Source organism: Cyrtonyx montezumae, unplaced genomic scaffold, assembly GCF_038088225.1.
Source record: "Cyrtonyx montezumae isolate F1298 unplaced genomic scaffold, pur_monq_1.0 scaffold_2, whole genome shotgun sequence".
NCBI classification, from domain to species: Eukaryota; Metazoa; Chordata; class Aves; order Galliformes; family Odontophoridae; genus Cyrtonyx; species Cyrtonyx montezumae.
Window position 1 is genome coordinate 18,141,650 of NW_027071936.1, and position 21,285 is coordinate 18,162,934.

The following is a 21,285-nucleotide window of genomic DNA, read 5'->3' on the forward strand; positions in this document are numbered from 1 at the left end:
TCAAATTTGTGGTTTCAGAAGAGTCAGTGGTGTATTTCTACTTGAGGAAAGATAATTTACAGACAGAGCTGACACACGATTACACACCAGTAGCACATTATCATGGCAACTTCAGAGGACTTAGCTAGAGGATAGTCTTCATGCCCCTATGGTTACAGCCCCCTCGTGTACCCCCTTACGTTTGACTGTTCACTACACCCACACGTAAGCATGCCTGACACACAGATGCCAGTTAGCTAGCAGAAAAATTATCCTAAACACTAAATACCAGCAGCTTACCCACATACAGGCACCTCTCCGGTAGGGTAGAGTGAAGCTGAAAGAGTACCACGAGGTTACTCTTTCCACTCAAACTTTATTTCAAACAGGTGTGCAAAGGGAACGTAGCAGAGAGACTTAAATAGAAGCTTAAGCAGACTGTAAATTTCCATCTACAGTAGGTCTAATTAAAGCGATGAACACACTCGAGACTGAGAATTTTGTTTAGAGTAATCCCCTTATCAAAATTGTCATGTGCCAGGAAATGTTAGAAGCAGAGTTTCTCATTCCCCGTGTTCTTGAACTACCGTGCCTGCCATTTAAATACCACCACTTCTTGACAGCTTTCAGCTTAGCCCACGGAGGTTTCCCACAGCAGCTACTGGCTGAGTGACGAGCCCCTTACTCATACAGGGGATGAGCTCATCCCACAAACAGCTCTGCTGACTGCGATGGGATCACGTTTAGTTATGACTGCGCCAACGTCAAATGTTTCCAGCTCCGTAGCACTCACACAGAGTGTTGTGAGATAATCAGCATGCTGGTGCTCCCAGGGGTTATGATCATCACACTTTTTGCTGCTCCTGCGAGGGTGAGCAATAAGCCCTTACACAGCAGACAAGTGGCAATGTGTTACAGCTGCAAGCCATGCTAAGTACATTTATTTGTTGGATTTTTTTGTTACCTTTCTACAGAGAGCTCTGTGCCTCTTCTGTCTCTTGTACTTACCACAAAAGCAATAATTTGAAGCTCACAGGTGCAAGGATTTTCTTCACAGCACACTGTCTCACTCAGTGGGGTCCTGAGTTTTGCACCTCCACCCAGTACTTGCATGTACAACTAATTAACAGATTATGCAGGACAATGATTATTTATCTGCTATTTATGTACCGTAGGCAACGTCTTCAGGCCCCAGCTGTGCAAGGGGCTTCCTTCTAGCAGACTCTGAAAGGACACATGATGTGCTTTTGATTCCCTTTACAGTGATCTGTTTCTTCCCATAAGGCTACACTGTGAGCTTCTTACTTGGACACAGTTGAAACCACATGTGATTGCCCTGCAGTCAGTGGAACTGTTTGTAAAATCAACTCATCCCTGTGGAGAACTCCTGTTCAGGTTTACAGTTAAGGGAGAGAAAAGGACAAGAAGCTTTCCAGAGCAGGGACTGCAATCCGATCCAGGGCAGTAGTCACAGGACTGCAAGCAGGTGCTCCGGGATGGGGGAAGCCCTCCTTAGGCCTCTGATGCTATACTCATGTGGAGCCACCAGGTCACCCGCTCCCCTCGTGGTCCTTCTCCCGCTGTCCTAGGGAATGGTTCCCCTGCCAACATTTGGCTGCCTGCTACGAAACTTTCTTTTTTGAGAACTGCTATGTAATAACCTAAAATAGCATGCTTCATCCATCCTGAGTGCAGCTGGGCAGAGTTCCTTCATAGTATCTGTCATACCTAAAAATATTCCAGTTATGAAAATAGAGACAGAGATACTATGTCTGTTTTCGTGCTCTGTGCCTGTGTTTAGTGTACATGTAAGTGCATGTGCAATAGATTTGAGGTTGAGCTGCCTCATCCATGAAGCGTGAATGTTGTACTGAAGAATTACCTAAGGGCCTGATATCAGAGCACTTGTCCATAGCCCTGTTGCTGCACTATAGGTAATCCCAAACCAAAGTAGATAATATGGAAAGCAGGGCAGGAAACACCTCCCCATCTTCTCAACTTGTTCAGCTTCCCCTGAAAAGCAGTGCTGTTCACTGGAAGACAGTGGGGGGAAGAGAGAAAAACACTATAAGGGGGGGTGAAGAGTAACATCTGAACAAGGAAGAATGTTAAAGGAGGCACAAAGTAGGCAAGGTGCACTTTGTCTGTGTGTAGAGGATGATGGCGGTGAGGACTGTGGTGACAAAGTAGAATAGGGCAAGTTGTTTTACAACATATGTGGTTTTCCTCCTCCTGAAGTTTTGAGTCACAGGAAAAGCCCATAGAAGAATCAGATATGGAGGCTGGACTCTTCTCAGCAGTGTGTGGAGATAGGATGAGGGGAAATGGCCACAAACTGAAGCACAGGAAGTTCCACACAAATGCATGGGAACTTCTTCCCAGTGCAGTGACGGAGCAGTGGCACAGCTGCACACAGAGGTGGTGGAGTCTCCTTCTCTGGAGACGTTCAAGACCCACCTGGACGCCTACCTGTGCAACCTGGGCTAGGGAGCTGCTGTGGCAGGGGGTTGGACGCGATGATCTCTACAGGTCCCTTCCAAACCTGAGAATTCTGTGATTCTGTGATATGTTCATAGAGAAACAGGCACTGATAAAACATATTAAGTCACAGGACAGAGGAAAACCCCATTACTGGAGTGTTTCTCTCAGCTTTTTTCTTTTTCTTCCTTGTTCTTTCTTCCTTCCTTTCTTCCCCATCCTTCCTTCCACCCAGATTAGGTGAAGTTGGAGAAGCTGTTTTAAAGTGCTTGTGTGCAAAACCACACAAAAGCACAAGCATCTGCTAAGTTCAGGAGAACAGAGAGAAACAAGAGAAAGGATGAAGGAAAGAAAATAACCAAGCTGTCTCTAGTTCCCTCTGAACCTAGTCCAGGTCAGCACCATTGCTGGCTATACCACAAGACTCACAATCCAGCAAGATGCCAGATTTTATGAAAGGATGGATATTTCTCACAAGTGCTATCTTTACCTCAGATTACAATGTTTCCACGGTATTTTTAATTTTTTTTCTCCACAATTGCTTTGCAGCTTCCCTTGCTTCACAGTATATCCGTGTATGCACCCAACTTCTGAAAACTACTTCTTAACTCCCTAGAGGGAAAGCCACAGGCAGATGAGGCAGCACTCTCCTGTCCACTTCTGCACTGAAGAAGCAGTAACCCTTCCCCAAAGACTGCCATTTTCCCTCCGAAATATCCCAACTTAGTGCAAATTCATAGCTACGTATGTAATCAACATTTTAAAAAAGATCTCTAAAGTCTGTATCACAGCCTATAAAATTCTTCAGCACACAGAGAAGAATTTAGGTACTTTCAGGTTAAAACAGTTTTGGCAGAATAAAGAAAACCAGAAGCAGCAATGAAAAAAAAAAAAACAAAATCCTGAAAGTACAGGATGTGTCCTTCTCTATGTTTTAGGCTGCAACATTGTTGGTAGGCAAGGTTAGATATGCAGGGATGAAGTAAACAAAAACATGAGGACTGCAAAGTAAATATTTGGGTATTTTGGCAAACTGTTGGTGGGTGTTTTGTGCTTCTAAATTTGTTTGCATTAATGTCTGAGTCCAATTCACTTCCAGAAGAAAGATAACTGAAATGATCTGTCTCCTGCCCACAGTCCTCTCCCCCATCAATATTTTTGCTTATCTCTCTCCTCATGTTTCTTGTTGTTTCAAACAGCTCTTTAGCAAGCCACAAAAATGTCAGCTATCCAGCTAGCTTTAAAAGGAACCCAGCTGAAGCAGATACTCCATGCAGGCATACTGTCTTTTCTATTTCTTGGTTAGTCCTCTTTGGGCCTGCTACACGGAGATTGAGAGCCTTTAAAATGTTCAGCGAGGAGACCACGCACTACAGAAACTACTGCTTTCCCAGCGCTGTGTTCCTATAGCAACCATCTTATTAAACCACTGCAGCCATCTGCTTTAAATATTAACTTCACAAGACCATCAGGACTAGCTTAAAACAATATCACATGTTCATGAAATATTAAAATGAGAAACAAAAGGAGCAAATGACAGGAGAGAGCCTTTTTCTGATCGTTCTATCTGATCTTTGACAGAAAACACAACACTGGTTTGCTGGTTTTAGATAATTTAACAGTTCATGCCACTGCTTTAGAAATAACTGTTTTAAGTGACCACACTAGCTGCTGGTGGCGTAAACTACAACTCTCTGGGTGTTGCAAAAACAAACAAATGAAGAAAACAGCTTCCTGGGGTAGGTGGTCGCTTTGAGCGTGCTCACCCTAATAACAGAGTTTCTTTGCCCTGCTTTGGCAGGAGTATTTTCCCAAGTGCTGTGGTTAAAGTCTTTAGAGGAGGGAGCACAGAGGGGAACAGCCAGCAACAGCTGAGAAGTGCCACACTGGAGCAAGCACTGTTGTATCATCATCTGTTAAAGGATAGATGCTAAAGGGTTCTACCACCCGCAGCTCACAGCCCCCCACAGTGTGCCCCGGGAGCGAGAGCCCAGATGCTGCCCTAGTTCATAGAAATGCCTGCTACTTCAGAGGAACCTGCATCAGCAACAGGCTGTGACAGCAAGGTCCTTGGATTCAGCACACCAGGTCCTTCTCGCTTCCTTTTAGCAATTTGAAAAATGTCAGCTTTTACTTCTCCAAATACTCTCTTCAAACTGTGAAGCACAGCTGAAGTTAAAGCTCTGCTAGCTATCTGCCTGCTAGTGCATGGCACCCGGAGTTCAACCTCATGTTATTTTTGCTGGGCTCCACTTGCTCCTCCCTAGTTCCCTGCTGCCTGTGTTGAGGCCCACACCCAGAGCAGGCTCTTGTAATCAAAGCAGTGATGCAGAATGTGCCAGTTTCATCTGAAAGTTTCACTGGACCAAAAAGAGGAGAATGCAGATCTTCCCATTGCAAAACCACAGACCTCTGGCACTTGAGCTAAAGAAAAACAACTCTTCTAGCGCTCAGGTTCTACAAAATACGTTTCTATCTCTATTCAGTATAGCATAATGAAACCATACATCACACTATGATTAGGAACCATCAGCTTAATGTAAAACCATCTGGTTTTTCCACCTCTCTTTACTGGTGCCCTTAGTGCAAGTGCCTAAACTCAGCTGCTCTCAATACTGCCTTGATCATAGAATCATAGAATATCCCAAGTTGGAAGGAGTCCATAAAGATCATCCAGTTCCCAACTAAGAATAAACAACATGAACAAGTAAGAGAATTCAGGGGTGGAGGTCTGGTGTGAAGTAATATATCCTTCAAGACATTCTGTCAGTTTGCAGCAAAGAAACAATGCCCATGAAGGAATCTGATGTTAACAAGGACTCAAGGAGAAAGGTAAAAGGGCTAGGACTGACACTGAGCTTCCAGCTTACCCAAGGTTACTCCCTTATCATGAGTTTTATCACTGGCCAGCTTCTTCATTTTAAGTCTGCAGGAGAGAGGCAGATCATCTTCTGTGAGGGAGCTCTTTGCTATGCATGAAATAGCAGCAATGAAAGTAATGAAGATGTGGTCTTTGTTCAAGAAGTGTACAGCCTAGTGAGTCAACAGACCCTCACAAAAGAGCATAATGGCATATTTTGCAATTCACCCTATGTTCATTTCCTCCTACTTGATGACAGACTCTATCTGCTGTCACAAGGTAATCTCTTCTGAGGTTCTGGGGTTTCATCTATTAGTAGTTCAAGGGCAGTATCTCACGGGGCAGGAACAGTAGTGAGTGCAGGCACTGAGTCAGAAACTGCCTGGGTAGCTGTTCTGGGAGTTAAGAGTGGATATCAAGCTCGACAGCTTGTGTCAAAACTTTTGAGAAAAAAAGGCAGTTTTTGTCCAGACTACAGTCCCATTTCTGTGCCTTTGTCAGGCATAAGGTTACTTGACTTCCCAGCCTTGGCACGGCCTCAGCTGGAATGCTGTATCTGTCCATAAAGAAGAAAGTTGATCAAAAAAAGGAGACTTGGAATAATAGAGAATCTCTGCTAGCAGAGGTCTTCAGGATGAGATTGTCCAAGTATTTATCGAAAGCAACATACTTATGATTCATCTAGCTTGGGGGGAAGGAGATGGATTAAATAGCCTCTTCCTTGGCTATTTCATATCCCTTTGGGGACTCTTTTTGATCTTCAGCAGTTATGGAAAACGTTTTATGCCTGTGGTTTGTGCTGAGCAGATACTCTGCAGGTTTGCTGATGTTCCTACCTTGCCTTCAAAGGCAACAGGCAGTTGTTAACGTAAGTTAATATATTGGCCAGGAGGTGTCCTGTGTATTCTCCTCTCTGTGTGCAAAAATAGTAAGTTGTTGACCTGTTAAGGAACCCTGTTCTGATGAGAAAACAACTAATAAAGGAGACAGAGGGAAAAATTTGGTTCCTATCTGCCCTCCTAGATCATGGAGTCCTCCCTCTGCTCCATCTGGTGCTGCAAATTTTGATAGAGCAATTCAGATCCCATCCAAGATTCCCAGCTCCCATCCCATAAAGAGATATTACAGTGGAAAACCCCTGCGGTAAATACCACAGGTGTTCTTTCATCTTTTTTCCATATTCTCTTGGTTTTTGGTAGATTGGCTTTGCTGGTGGTAGGGAAGAGGATCTTGGCAGAAACTTGCAATATGGTCAAAAATCTCTCACACACAGCGTGGCAGAGAAAGCTGTGGCTGGTGATAGTTGTTTGTTTCACTGAGGAATTCCTTTCCCCTAACTTTGGAGTGACATGATTATTGATTAGTGAATGTTCTACATATAAGAAAAATTAGAGTCCTGAGACTGTTCCCTGGCAGCTGGGCAAAACTCTTTACTAAGAATTGCACCTATGCATCTGAAGGCATAATTAAATTTTAGGTGTGCCTTTTGCTGAACTTGTTAAACAAGATTTCCATTACTTTTTTACCTAGAGGACAAACTCATGACAGAGTCTGTATTTATTTTGAGATACTCATCTAAACTGACACAATGGTGGTTATTCACCCTGTAGCATACAATGGTAAATCTCACAGTATTCTTTTCCCTCCTGCCTTCAACTTAAAAGCACTGAATAAAATAATCTTCATCATAAGCAGCATTTCTTTCATTATATTTTCTTCATTGAAATAGGTTCTTACAATTTAAGAAAATATCATTAATGGTAATAGCAAGAAGGCTGACTGAGTCAAAGATGTGCTAGATGCATTGTTTGTGTATCTGTACAGATCTTCCCCCGGTTAAGTCAAGATAAAGCCCACAGCCATGATAAATAATAATAAATTAGTCTTTGTAAACCTTGATACTTTCTGATTCAGAACATCTTGAAAAATGCTTCACGACTTCTGGAGAAAGACTCCAGAAGATGTGCTATGATGTACCCAGAAAAAAACCTATACGTATTTAGAGGTTTTACATAAGACTGTTGAGTCCCCTTTCTCTGAGATTGCCCATACTTGTACAGATTCATTGTAAGGTAGATTTTCTTTCCTCAGGCAGAAAACATGGAACAAAGAACTCTTAAAATAGTAACACAGCAGTGACCTGCTTTCAGTACTTTCATTCTTATTTCTAGATCCATTGTACACACTGTAATGAACATCGAAATGAACATTCAGCAGAGAAAAGCCATCAATAACTGGCAGAAATGAATCTGCTCACATGCTGAATGCAATGTTCAGCTAGCCAGGAGATGGAACAAAACAAGTGCTGAGCCGGGGGCCAGAGCTGCAGAGCACTTCACCTGCACTGGTGAGAGCTACTGGAGTGCATGAAAGGAGCTGGTGACTGGCCCAGAGCAAGCACACATTTGCCTCTTTGCTTTATGTTGTCTAAACAACAAAAAATACTTGCAGCAGCTTTGATGACTAATGCAGAGCTGCCATGGATATGGATGGAAAAGGTGAAGACTCTGAGCTGGCTTTATCTTTGCAGAAGTTGCATTCAGTAATGGGATTGAAACATATTGGAATAGAGCTCTGAGAAGCTCATAGTGTGTCTTTCCTAAGGGCACTGCCATTATGATATTTACAAACACCAGGACGTATCATAGTAACAAGTATAAAATAGAACTATGATCTTTCTACTATCTCGTCTACCTCAGAAAGGTCAACCATTCTGTCTGGGAAGAAAAAAAACCCAAACAACTCTTCAGCATTTAGTAGGCTTTTGCAAAGCTGGGAGTAAGTTGTTAAGATTCCAAAAGTAAAAATTGGAAGTGATTTATTAATAAGCATGGGTTATTCTTGCTAGTTTAGCTTTCTTTTTCAAGAAAGCTGTGTTTATCCTTAGCAACCAGTCATAGTTGCATAGCCTGTCTTCCTCTACATATATGTTTTTCTGAGAAAACTTCAGGAGCACTAGAGCCTGTCAACAATAAATTGTCGGACTATATAAAAGAAATAGTTCTCAAGTAATTAGGAGTACAATACAGGCTTCTTTGAAGAACATCAAGGATAAGGAAGAGACAAATAGATTTTATTTTTTAATATACATTTAATACATCACTGCTTAAGAAAATACACGTGGAGAAGAAACGTGGACATCTGGCAGTTGAGTGTAATGCCTGGTCTGCTAGAGGGACACTTCAGCTACACATTTCTTTCTTAAGGCCTGTGCCAAAAATCAAAGTCAGCCTTGTAGGAGCATTTACATTTCGTAGACAACGTGTCACTTGAGACAGTAAACCACCTTTTTCCTAAATGGATGATCAATTCCCAACTGCAAAGCATTCATTAGTGCCTAAGTGTAAATAAAGGAATAAAAGTGGAACTGTCAATCAGGAACCACACGTTCAAGCAATGTTCTTTTATTTTAGCCAAAGTAAGCCAGTTTTGCAATTCCGTACTACTGAAAATACTTTCTGAGTCAGTTCGGTACAGAAACAAACGTACGGTGCCGAAGAAGGCAGTCGTTTCTATCCCTGAGTCGCTGAATCACTTGCCTGCTCCTGCTAGCTAAGAGTAACTATTTTTAGTTTATGGCGGAAACTTCTCTCATGGTGGCAATGATATTTCAAAACAATTTGGAAGCGAAATCGTCTGCCTGTGTGTGTGGCGTGCGCTCCGAGGCTGCGCTCCGTATGCACGCCTTGCTGCTCGCTGCTGGCGCCAGCAGGCCGGGTCAGCCTCATGCAGGCCATGCGGCATTTGCTGGCTCTTTTCTCACCGCTGTAAGACTTCTGGGGTCATGTTTGTAAACACTGAAACCACGTGCGTTAGCACGTGGCGAGGCATCAAAACCGGCCAGGGCGCCGGGCAGAGAGGCAAACCTTGGCGCCAGATCGATGTCGCTGAGCCGGCTCGCGCCAACTCTCAGCCCGGCACGCTGCCCTCGCGGCCACGTGGGAAGGGCTGGTGGGCTGGCGGGAGGGCACAGTGGGAACCTTCTTCCTGCGTGTGGCACACGTGGGCCCGCACTAGCACTGGTGGTGTCAAGGCAGGTTCCTCTGCTTAGCGGTGAGCAAACAGCAGGGCTTCAAAATGCTCTCACGGTGAACAAAACTCATTTCTGCCCTCAGAGAAGCTGAGGGTCCGGCATGGTCCCTTGACACAATGCAAAACTATAGCTGTTAAGGAAGAGAATTGTATAGGGGCACGTTGCCAGTGTTTCTGAAGTGACTTCAAGGACAGATACCAAGACATCGTGTCTGTAATAGCTTTTCTTGCTGGCTTTGCACCAATGAAATTAAGATTTGTGTTTCAGGGGTTTGGGGAAGTAACTCCTAAATTACTCCTGTTTATCGGCAGAGGCTGCACAAAGCCAGATATGACCAGCACAAACAAAAAAGTCATGTGTCTCTCATTTCCTCTTTGCGAGTAATTAGCAGAGACGGCTCCCAAAGCCTATGGAAAGTTTCATCTCACCCTGGCCATGCACTTCACATGCTCGGAGTAGAACCAGGCAGGAGGGACCAGCAGCCCATGGCAGACGTCTCTCCCTCCTCTACCATTCTGTTTCAAGTGCAGCTGTAAGTCTTGTTTGCTTTGACCTTTGCTGGGAGAGCTGAGAATAGGACAAAGAGTTAAAGTGTTACCAGTCCCTGCTGAGTTTGCACTTCTCAGGCCTGCAAGCCAGAGGCGGCTGCGAGCCGGCAAAAGTGCAGCACTGTGGAGGGGCCAGGAGGGAGTGAAACAAAAGGGGAAGAACAAATAGTGCACACCCTGAAACACAACAGGGGAACCGGTGTGGAAAAATGCCTGTCTTTGAAGAGCATGGGCTTTTCTGTTTGTTTCTCTCTGTGTGTTCTATCTGGTTATCTGAACTCAAGGTACAGTAGATACACGAGTCCTTGAACTCTGATCTCGTGAGGAGAGCGGCAAAAAGTAAGTCAATACATTTCAGCTGAGCCTGGAAATAAGCATGCTTTGCCTCTGTGTGACCCAGCCATGGGAGGCCATTTAATACAGCAACACACAGCTGTCCAAACCTCTTTCTTGCTGTATGCCACTGGCCCGCAAAAACAAAACAAAACCAAGCAGTCCTCTCCTAATGATACTGCAACTGTGGATTCAAACAACGGCTGCTCCAAGCACCTCGCATTTTGTCAAGACTTGTCCCTTCAGTCTGGAGGGAAAGGGGTCCCTGGGTTGTTAAGGGGAAGCAGAAACGGCAGCCATTCATTTCCTTTCAGAAATTCTGCCCTACTGTAAATGTTACCCAATTCCTGAACAGTGTCTCTGGAAAGCAGAAAGTACCTTCCTCGCTGTTGCATGTGTGTCTAGCTAGCGCTCTCCAGCGCTACTACTCTATCGAGCAATAAAGTTTCTATTTTTGACTCACTGTGGATGACCTTGCTTTAAAACCTCGGACTGTACATTGCCTAAATGCAGAACGAGAAACCCGAAGGCATCGGTGGCCCCCGTCAGAGCTGTGTTTTGCTGTGACTGCTGCAGGCAAGAAATGGGCTGGCACACGGGGCGTGCGCGGCAGTGAGGCCCGGCCGTGTGGCACCCTCCAGCCTGTCACGGTGTTTGTAAACACTACCGCCACGTGCGCAAGCCACGTGGGACCCAGCTGCCAAACCTCAAAACTGCCTGGGGATGAGTGAGAACCAGGGGGAGCGAGCAGGCTAGCCCCTGTGCTACCTCCCCATCTCTCTGTGGGGTGGCGTGCGGCACGGCTGGATCTGTAGACATGGTGGGGAAAATCCATCTGTCCTTCATGGTCAACTGCCTCTGTCAGCATCCAAGGGAACGTTGCCAAGCTAAACTACCCATTGGATTTTATTTCTGAAAGGAATTTCATCACGGCTTCTATCATAGGTCCCTGAAGGCACTGAAATTCCCCGGGGCAAGCTCCTGGCTTGGTGTGTTATGGACCAAAGCGTGGAGCCCAAGCTGCAGCTGCCCGCAGCAAAGAATTGGGTAACATTCTTCTCTTGTCTCAAGAGCAAAGGGACAGCATTACGATTTACCATCTCCCACTCAACTGTGTTACAAGGAAGGTTCCAAATGCTCTTCAGGTTGTGCCACCAACACAGGTCTGTGCATTCCAACACTTGCAAAGAGGCTTTCTGCCCGCAAATTAAAGTTGTGTTGTGCTTGGTTTTTTTTTAATTCTTCTTTGAGCTCCTTTACCAAGTATGATGTCAGTGTGAGGGCTCGTGAACCCTGACGAACCATTAATTGATAAAACAGATCAAAACGGGACTCGTGTGGTAGGTTGGTGCTGGCATACAGAACAGTTTGCAGACTGTGGGAAATCCTGCCTGAATGAATAGGAGGATCAAGGGTATTAAAGGTTAATGGGAGTTATTGGAGTACCTACTTATTGAAACGGCATTTACACAACTCCAGCCCACACACTGCAATTAACCGACACAACATACTATTTTTAATTATAAATTAGCTTGTTGTGAGATTCTGCTTGTTTGTTTGGAGGTGTATGGAGACATCTGCAGCGCCAGTGAGGCTGCTAACACCCTCTTCTGCACCTCTCCTCATTTGAGTTGGGGGTTTCAGGAGACAAAGCACTACACAAAAGCAGCCCTCTTCCCTGAGAAGATGAATGAAGTTCTCAATGTACAATTTGCTGGGTTGTGCTGGACAAGCACTGCTGCTTTAAAGGTTCTGAGGCTCGGGCAGCAAAAACAAACCAACAACAGAAATAAAACACCAAAGCTAAAAAACCGACTGTGTTGTCAATTAACAGAAAATGTTACTGAAAAACAGCTTCTGAAGAAAGTGAAAAGCCACTTGTTTCTGATTCCAGTTTCTGTTTCTTAGAATTGATACTTCTGTTATCTTAGTAAGCAGAGAAAACTATCTGTAAAGCTCTGAATGAGCAGGAAGGAGGGTATCATGGGTAGAGCACTGGGGCATAGGAGATACAGGTTCAGTTCCCAGCTACACCACAGCTTTCCTGTATGTCTTTTAGGTTTTCTTCTGAACTACTGAAATGAATGGCTCCAGCAGAGTTTGTACCACGTTCTGTGATGCGTGTGAGCTCTGGCTTTCAGTTGTTGCTTATTAATTTGACACGCTTTCTCTTACTCTGTGCATGTTTTGCCTGCCCATTAATAACAGCGTCCTAGCGAAAAGACTGTTGCAGTCAGTGCTGGTTAGGGACTTCTCCTCATGCACAGGCAAAGAGCAGGTAACAACAGCAGATTTGTTTTATTTACTGCAAATATTTAGGTTCTTGGAGGGCAGCTGTCTGCCTCTGTTTTGCTTCATAAACAAGAGTTCCTGCCATTCTGGCCCTCGTGCACTGCCAAGTTTCCTTTTTCTTTCACTGTCTCCTTCACTGAGTTAACCCATTTTGGTTCCCTTTTGCTGCTTGTGTTTGTACAGCCCTGAGCACGGTGGGACTCTGTTTAGTGGCTGAGATATGAGGTGCCTCCTAATGCACAATAATTAATTTCACTCAATACACTCTGTCTCTATTTAGAAGCATCAGAGTTGCCATCCCAGATGAGACTCATGCTGCAGCTTGCCCAACAAAGCACCTCCAAGCAGCCAGCAGCAGCTGCTTCAAGAAAAAGTAGGTAGTTACAGACTCACCCTTCCAGAAGGGAGACTTCTTTCCAACCCATCAGCTAGGGCATGTATTTTCTAGAAAATGTGTTAACTTGCAAATGCTTTGGAAACTTTTTTTTTAATAATAATAAATAAATCCATCTTTTTACACACTTACCCACCCGTTTTCTTTCCCTTACCACCAAAAGGTAATACCCCCAGACTATATATTTTTTTTCCAGTTGCTACAAAACATGGAGATAGTCCTGCCAGTGTGTCTTAATAGGGCAGCTGTTTGAGCTCTTCAAAGCCCAGAGAACGTGAACAGGACTTTGTGAAAGCACAGGGGCTGCCGTCAGTTCACAGCATCACAAGTCAGCTGACAGCACCGGGGGTGGGGGAAGAATAAAGCCACCAGTACCTAACATATTGTCAACTGCACAACACAAGCACAGTGGAAAATTGCATAAGAAAATGTATTTTCCCCTCCCTAACCCCTTCCACTTCTTGGGCGCTACTTGTAATAATGGAGAGAAAGGAAATGCATCAGCATAGGTCTTATTCTTCCCACTTATTTCTCGCACCTTCAAAAAAGCAGAAATGCTCCATGGAAAGAACAGAGAGTGGCACAGAAACTATGAAAAGCTGAAAGACCATTTTTTTCTTTTTTGCATTTTTCATTTTTGTAAATACCAAGAGTGCTTGCCCTCTTTGCTCACCGTTTTCAGTGGCTCCTGCATACTGACTGTGTGAAATGTGGACTCACTTGCACTGACTTTTTTCCTTTCCAAAATGTCTGCCAGTTACAGGAGATACACTGGGGTTAAATCCAGCCTCTCCCAGTTGCTCACCTTGAAAGCAAAATGGAAAAGCCAGCAAAGGAGGACAGTGAGAATGAAAGGCTTGCCTTTTAGAAAAATAAACCAATAATCAAAACATGAGGATCTTTAATATACACATGCACCCTCACCTCCTCCAAGCCTGGGGAAAGGAAAGTCCAATAAATCCTCCAGCTTTCTCATGTTCTCTTTCAGGGGTGAACTGAACTCTTCTTATTAGGCTATAGGTTCACTTTAAGCTTCATGGATATCTCTCATTTGTGTGAAATTTAGTGACTTTGGGGGTACAAAAGCAACTCCAGCTTTCCTGGAGCAGCTCCTTCTCATTTTACCATGAACAGGTCAGTAATGCTACCTTCACACAGGAGGAAATATGCAGTCGTTCTTTTCTCCTTTCTGCTTACATAAGAGCTGAAGGAGTTGTGTGTCCTTTGGCAAATATAAAAATTAGATAACTGCAAAGTACGTGACTTCAGACACAAGTGAAGTAGCACTGAGAGAACAAACAAGTTAAACAAAGATGAAACAAGTATCAAAAGCACAAGGGTGAGCGCTGCACGAACACTTGTCTCTAGAGCAAGGGAACAAATAGGGAGGAGGGTGATGAAAGGACACTGAAGTTCAGGGCAAAACTCCAGTGTCAGCATCGGGAACAGGGGCATTGTTTGCCCTTTGATCCTTGTAACAGCACTAGAAGTGGCAAGACGAGGAACAAGTAGGCATTTCTGAGCTTGTGCTTTTTCATATATTCTCTTATCTGTTCTCTGTTTTGGCTCTCTGCCTTCTGATAGCACAGTTGCTGCAAGAGTAGTGGGAACTGAGTCAAAAAAAGTCACAGAAGGAAACAAAAGAAGGCAAAGAGCTTGGTGAAACAGAAGCACGTTCTGGATATGACACAAACCATTGTGCCTGGCAAAGAAGAGGACTGAAGAGAAAGAATCCAGTGGAGCACAGTAACAAAATACAGTGACAGTAATCAATGCTTGTGTGAAATAAAGGAACACGTCAAAAGTCACACGTGTCACAAGTGCACTGGCCTTTGAACTTGGTTGTATGATAGTGAATGCCATGACTCATCCAGACAAATTCAGAATAAGGAAGAGATATTTGTACCAATCTCTCTGTATGGAAAAAAACAGTTCTCGGGACATGCTTTGCAAAGGGAGTGACATAGTCTATATGCCTTCCTAAGTGCTCACTGAAAACCTGCATGAAGGAGTCTGAAAAATGTGCACAGGAGTGGAAAACGGTGCACATGGCAGAGGCATGAAGCTCTCCTCCGATCAGAACCTGTCTGACAGCCTTGGCTATGGCCACAGGAGATGGTGCGAGGCTTATTGCCAGCTGGGTGCTTCTGGCCAATGAGATGCACTTTTGTCTGTGCTTTCCAAAGCCATCTTTCCAGACTGCCCTGATAATTACTGACACTTTATAACAAAGAAAAACAAACCAAAAATCAGCGGATTGGTGGGATGATTCTTTTGGTTGAGCAAATGCAGAAGACTCCACTGAGCTTCTTACGTCTAATGGAGATCTAAAACTTGCCTTGCAGTAGTATTGTAATAGCAACACCTCTTTGTGTCAACACATTAAATAATAAAGACTTTCAGCTATTTGATTTTACTTATAAAGTTTGTAGTATTCTTGATTTCCTCATTTTTCCAAGAGGGCAAAAAAGAGTTCTACTACTTGAGCAGGCAGGGAGTCATGCCTAATTAAAGAAAAAAATATATTAACCACTTACAGTGGGATTCTTCTACTGCTAAATGCTGTTTGTCACGAAAGCTTTTGGGACTGGATTCCTCATAAGCTTCTGAAAAGGGAAGGGGGAGGAATTGCATGAAAACTTTGTAACAGTTCCCTTAACCGTGTCTGGTACTCTGGATCGGCTTACTCCAACACATTCAAGTGCAGGGGAAAACGGGGGCACTGGAGAAAGAAGCCAACGACCTAGAATGGAACACAGGCAGCCAGCCCAGCTACAATGTTTTCTTCAGCTCCGCACACCGGATTTCTTCCCCTTGCTCCCCTGAGGAGCAGGAAAGCTCCTAGAACTCCAGGCTGCTTCAGGGCAGCTGCCCAGGATGCTGGGACACTGTTTGTAAACACTGAGCCACGTGCGCAGCCGCGTGGAGCCATCGCCGACCTAAGCATCTACCTACTTGGTAGGCTGCGCGGCGCCAAATCCTTTCCCAACGCGACAGGGCTTGGAGCAGCTCGTGCCAGGACACTTGGAAGATTCAGCTTGGACTCGACACGTGTTGTCAGAAGGAAGATTAAGCAGAAGAACTGCTTAAATTTTGGCCACCAAAATGTAAAATTCAAGGTAGCATAGCTCATAAAAAGTAAAGAATGCAGAAGTCATTGAAATATGTTAGAGGTCAGAAGCAATGCTGTAAAACACATAAAGATATTTTGTGTTGCTTAAATTGCATCATAATGACTAACTAGAAAATGCCCTGTACCTGTGTATCACGTTATTGTTGGTTATCTTAGCTCACTGCTTTGCTCCCTCAACATGGGAGAACACAAACACTTTTCCAAATGCAACGTTTTCTATATAAATCAGATATCCCTCTTCATTTCTTTCTAACATCTAAAAAAAGACAACTAAAAAAAAATTATATTCTCATCCAGGGCCATAGAGACTTTTTCTTAGTGCCAATCTTGATGGCAAAGCTTGGAAAGTTTTTCCGTTAAGTGGAATTGCACAGACTTGTGGAAGCACTGATCTTTGCCTCATCACGGAATTCCTACTCGTTCCAGCACTCAAACATGTTTCTGAAGAAACAGAGCTTTCACGTGCAAGTTGAGGGAGAAGCTATCTTAAAAGCCATGCTTTACTTGGTTAGGAAAATTCAGCACTTCCATCCTGCCTTGTTGAATACAAGTATAGGACAAGGCTGTTCTACAGACTGCAATAGAAATGCTGCATATATTCTATTTATTCTTTTTAGACAAGGTGTGTTTTCTGTTTGTTTCTGAAGGCACAAACACACCAAGAGTTAGGTCAAACCAAAGCTTTAATGCTACAAGCCTTTATTTATTTGTGAGAATAATCCTACTGCAGTTTTTCATCATATGTACGCTGTAAGGCAACAACATTCCAACTTGGCACCCCCTCATCCCCCTCCCACCCCAAGAAACAGGCTTTGAAGGAGAGGCTGAATTCTGTTTGGGTTGCTGAGATGATTCAGCTTTTTAGAAGGTGTTTGACAGAGATGAACAAGCCTGCATGAAAAGATAGACAGCAATTTAAATCTTTAAGTCTTTTAATTGTTAACGTGTTGTTCAAAGCACAGCAACTCTTCTTGTTGTCCCCACATTCACAACCCTTTAGTATCAACAACTAGTGGTGCTTTCTGATGCTCTTCCCAGGCAGGACACTTTTGTTCCTTTCAGGAGCAGTGTGAGAGATGTGGATGAAGTTAGCTGATAGTTATTCCTGTTTCCAGCCTTGGTTTTCCTCTACCTTCTGTTAGCCCCTGCTACGCAGCATGAGACATACCCTCAGTACTCTAATCCAAACAACTTTTCAGGTCAGTCATCAGCTGTCCTTGGGATTAGTCCAGCTGATGCTGGAGCTTCACCATTTTATTCCTTAACCCCTCCACCCCCGCCTCCACACACTGAGCAATTCCTTGAGAAATGGGTGCTTGTTTTATTCCCTTTCCCTTTTTAAGAGACTTGTCTACCCTCAGGGATGGCAGAAGTTATTTCCTTTCAATGGGTGAGTGAGAAGATGATTACTCATGGTACTTTCCATTTCTAACACTTTATTACCTAGGATATCGGGACAAGCTATGCAAATTGCACAGGCAATCAGTGACGATCTGAAAGCATACCAGCTTGAACTGTGGCAACTTGTTACTAGTGACTTGCTCACTGTTTAAAAGGATACATTTCCTACAGAATATCATTACATGAGTAAGAAGGTACTCACTGCCTTATGGAGAATGAGATCGGAATAAGTGTGATTGATTCATATAATTCCCTTTTTGGCTCTTGGCCACGATGTAGTCATATGCTTTATCTCTGTTCAGACTACAGCTTTTTTTTTTAAACAAAAATGAATCATAGTACATCCCACTCCATTTCAGAATCAGCACGCTGCCTTTCAAAGTGATGTCACAACGCTTACTGCTGCTGGCTGACTGCCTTCATAGCAATCTGAGAGCTGGACTAAATAAATACTGTATATTATTTGGCAAAATCATTTGTGGTTGTGTTCCCCAGCACCGTTTCCAAGATAACCACCAGCTCTACTTGAAACTTGGCAACTTTGTCCCATCACGTTCAGGCTCCAGTTGGGAAGCTGGCTCACAGAGGCTGCTACCATGCTTCCAGCTACTGTGCAGTGCTCCACGAGGGAGGCAGGAGAGTCACCCTGATAAGCGAGGTCTGACAGCTCCTCTGAGATTCCACTGTGAAAAGCAGACAACTCTAAAACAACCATTTCTTGTTTCTGCAGGAGCCTATGGTCTACAGCTCGGTACGAAACAGAGCAGGTGATTTAAAGCCACGACTCAGGCATGTTCTGCGAGAACCACTCTGCTGCCATTTATTCCCAAGCAACTCTGAGGTAAGCGAAAAGCAAAATATTTCCTGCAATCCCAAACAGGGTCAGTAGCATCACTGCAACTCAAACTTCATTTTTTTCCTCAACATCCAAAAAGCAGATTTGTTCCAAAGCATAGGGTGTTTTTTCTTTAGAGCCACTTGGCCATTACTAACCTAGAAAGAAACCATACGAGAGATTGCATCCCAGCACATCTAAAACATGTGGGATAAGAAAGCAGACTCTTCTGGTGCCGGCAGCAGCCGGGGAGCCTCCTGACCCGCATGCAGAAACCCAAACATTGACAGCCTCCCACTTCTGTTACCCAATGTAGCACTGGTGCCAACACGAGACCTTGGAAGTCTGTCCGTCATAATACAGCTCCTCAGCGGGCACACAGTTCATGTTCTTTAAACAGTGTTGACACACCAAAGTCTAGGACCATGCACGCTACATCAAAACAATGCCAGCCTCCCCGGCAAAGAGCCAGGAACCACTGATGCCAAAGCCCCAGTTTAAAGCCTTACTGTGAGTGGCAATAGCTCAGCAGACTTAGGAGTGCCAGTGTCACCTGTTCAACCTTTTTGTCTTTTGGGTATTTGTCAAGCCATTCTGCAACAGGCAACATGACAAGTTTCTGAGGTCCTGGGAGCATTTGCAAAGCTTCTCAGCATCACTCCTCAGAACAACACAAAACGATCCCAACAAAATGTGACATTCAGGTTCTTGTGCTTTGGTGAGCAGCAGTTTAGTCCCTCCACCTCAACACTCAGCTCCTCATGTCTTTGCTCTCCCTTTCTTTTCTTCTTAGCATCAGATTTAAAACCCTCCCAAACCCACCGGCAGGGCTTATGTTGGGCTTTCTGCAGCACTAAGGAAGGGAGTCAGAATAATGCCCCTCAGTGATTTATTTACATCGGTTCCAAAGGGCTTTTTCTACAGGAAGAAACTCAAGACACCTACATTCATTTTGAGTGCTAACAGCAGCAGGTCAGACAGACCAGGAGCTGGATTTACCAGCATGCTGGGGACAGAATAGACATAAGCACAATGCAAACACAACTTCTGAGCAAGGCAAGACATGCACAAAACCATCTTAAACACAGATGTAGCAAAATAGCATTGATGTTTTGTATAGAGTTTTATTTGAGTCTGTAGAAAAGCACTAAGTACTTAACACTGGAGAACTGGAGCCTGGGAAGTGATGGAGGGCAGCACAACTCGGTGCCGGCTGTCTGGGAGGGAAAGAGCTGAAAGAGGCAGTGTTCTGCACCACAGTCTATCAAAACCTGTTGCACGACTGCTCTTAGTCATCACGCACAAATGGTGATCTGTATATAAACAGCGCAGGCTTACCTTGACGCGGAGGGCTGAGAGGAGGCAGGTTTTGAGGCGATGAGGAAAAGAAAAACCCCTAAAAACCCAGAACGCGCGCACCAAGACGTTTGGGAAAGGCGGGGGCAGCCTGAAGGACGGGAGCTAACGCGGCCATCACGCACCACTTAGTCAAATCACCCCGGGTCCCGGAGATAGGGAGGGATGATTTACAGCCCCAGTGCAGGGCTGTCCCGGCAGTCCGCCCGCAGCCACCCCGAGCGCGTCCCGTCCCGTGCGCGCATCTCGGCCGCGGGGACAGCGGCCACACGCCGAGGGTACGCGCAACCCCGCAGCGGCGAGGCAGCGTGCCATTAGCGTGCGGGCGGCACGGCCCCGTTAAGCCGCTGCGAGCAAACCCTCGCTGACCTGCTTTCACCGGAGCACAACTCTTCGCCGCTCCCAAACTCCTCGCTGCCGCGTTACGGGCGCAGCGCCCGCGTGCGTGGGTACCGCGCGTGTGAGCGGCGGCGCCGGTGCGGCACCGCGGCGGCACTCTGCCCCTTTGCCGGCTGCCGCTCTGCCCCGATGCCGGCTGCCGCGCCGAGGGCGGCCGCGGGGCACCGCGCTGTCACCCCGCCGGTGAAAGGTACGGAGGAAGAGGGAAAGGGGACAAGCGGCCCCGCGCGTGAAGACTGCACGGCGGGAGGGAAGAGAAAAAAAAAGAAGAAAAAAAAAGGGAAAGAAAAAAGGGAAGGCCTGGCGGCCAGCCTCACACACACACACGCACGCACACTACTCTCGCCCCCGGCCCCCGGTTTCGTTTCCCCCTGCCCTCCGCCGCCCTCCCCCCGGCTCCGCTCCCCCTCCTCTTCCCGTCCCCGCGGGGCTGCGCCCGCCTTTGTGTCCGCCGGGGCCGGGAAGCGGCACAAAGCCGGGCCCGATGCCCCCCCCCCCGCCGGCAGCCCGCAGCCCCCCGAGCCGTGCCGAGCCGCGCCGATCCCCGGGGGGCAGCGCCGCCCCGCGCCCCCCGCTCAGACAAAGGCGGGGACGGCACCGCGGGACGAAGCCGGGACCCGACGGGGCGAAGAGGGGGCCCCGCCGCCTCTGTCAGCCGTCAGCCATGTTGGGGGGCCGCGGCGCCCACCCACCCGCGGATGCGCGGCGCGACCCCCGCCGCCCCCCAGCCCTTCCCCGGGAAGCCGCGAGGCCGCCGGCGAGAGCCGCCGCCGCCGCCGCCGCCGGCGGTGCCGCTCTGACCTCCGCCGCGTCCCTCAGCCTTGCCGACATCCAGCACGCACAGCCGGGCGCCGCGCTCCCCGCTCCTACAGGGCCGCCATCTTGCTTCCTTCTGCTCCCTGACGAAAGCGGCCGGGCCCCCGCATCAATATGCACGCGGCGCCCTGACGTCGGCGCCCGCCCCGCGTGCCGCACCGCCCCGCGCCGCACCCCCGCGCCCCGACCCCGCGCAGCCCGAGCGCCCCCGGCCCCCGCCCGCCGCCAGCGCCGCCGCCGCTTTTTTTCCCCGTACGCCTTTTACTGCTTTTTTTTCCTTCCTTTCTTTCCCCCTTCTCTTTCCTCCCCGCTCCCCCCCCCCCCTTTTTTTTTTCTTCTTCCTTTTCCTTCTTCATTAATCAGCAGTACGTCCCCCCCTTCCCCCCGTCGCCCACCCCCCGTTTCCTCCAGAGGAAAGCCCTGCGTCC

At 46.3% G+C, this 21,285-nt stretch overlaps 1 protein-coding gene across 1 annotated transcript in view; it reads right to left on the reverse strand.

The window, feature by feature from the left end:
• TET2 (tet methylcytosine dioxygenase 2) overlaps nucleotides 1-20,980 on the reverse strand; it is a 69,917-nt gene extending 48,937 nt beyond the window's left edge. Inside the window, exon 1 of the mRNA XM_065736525.1 lies at nucleotides 20,843-20,980. Coding sequence (XP_065592597.1) covers nucleotides 20,843-20,872 — 30 coding nt within the window. The 5' untranslated portion in view covers nucleotides 20,873-20,980. The remainder of the gene's footprint in view (nucleotides 1-20,842) is intronic.
• Between the last annotated feature and the right edge of the window lie 305 nt (nucleotides 20,981-21,285).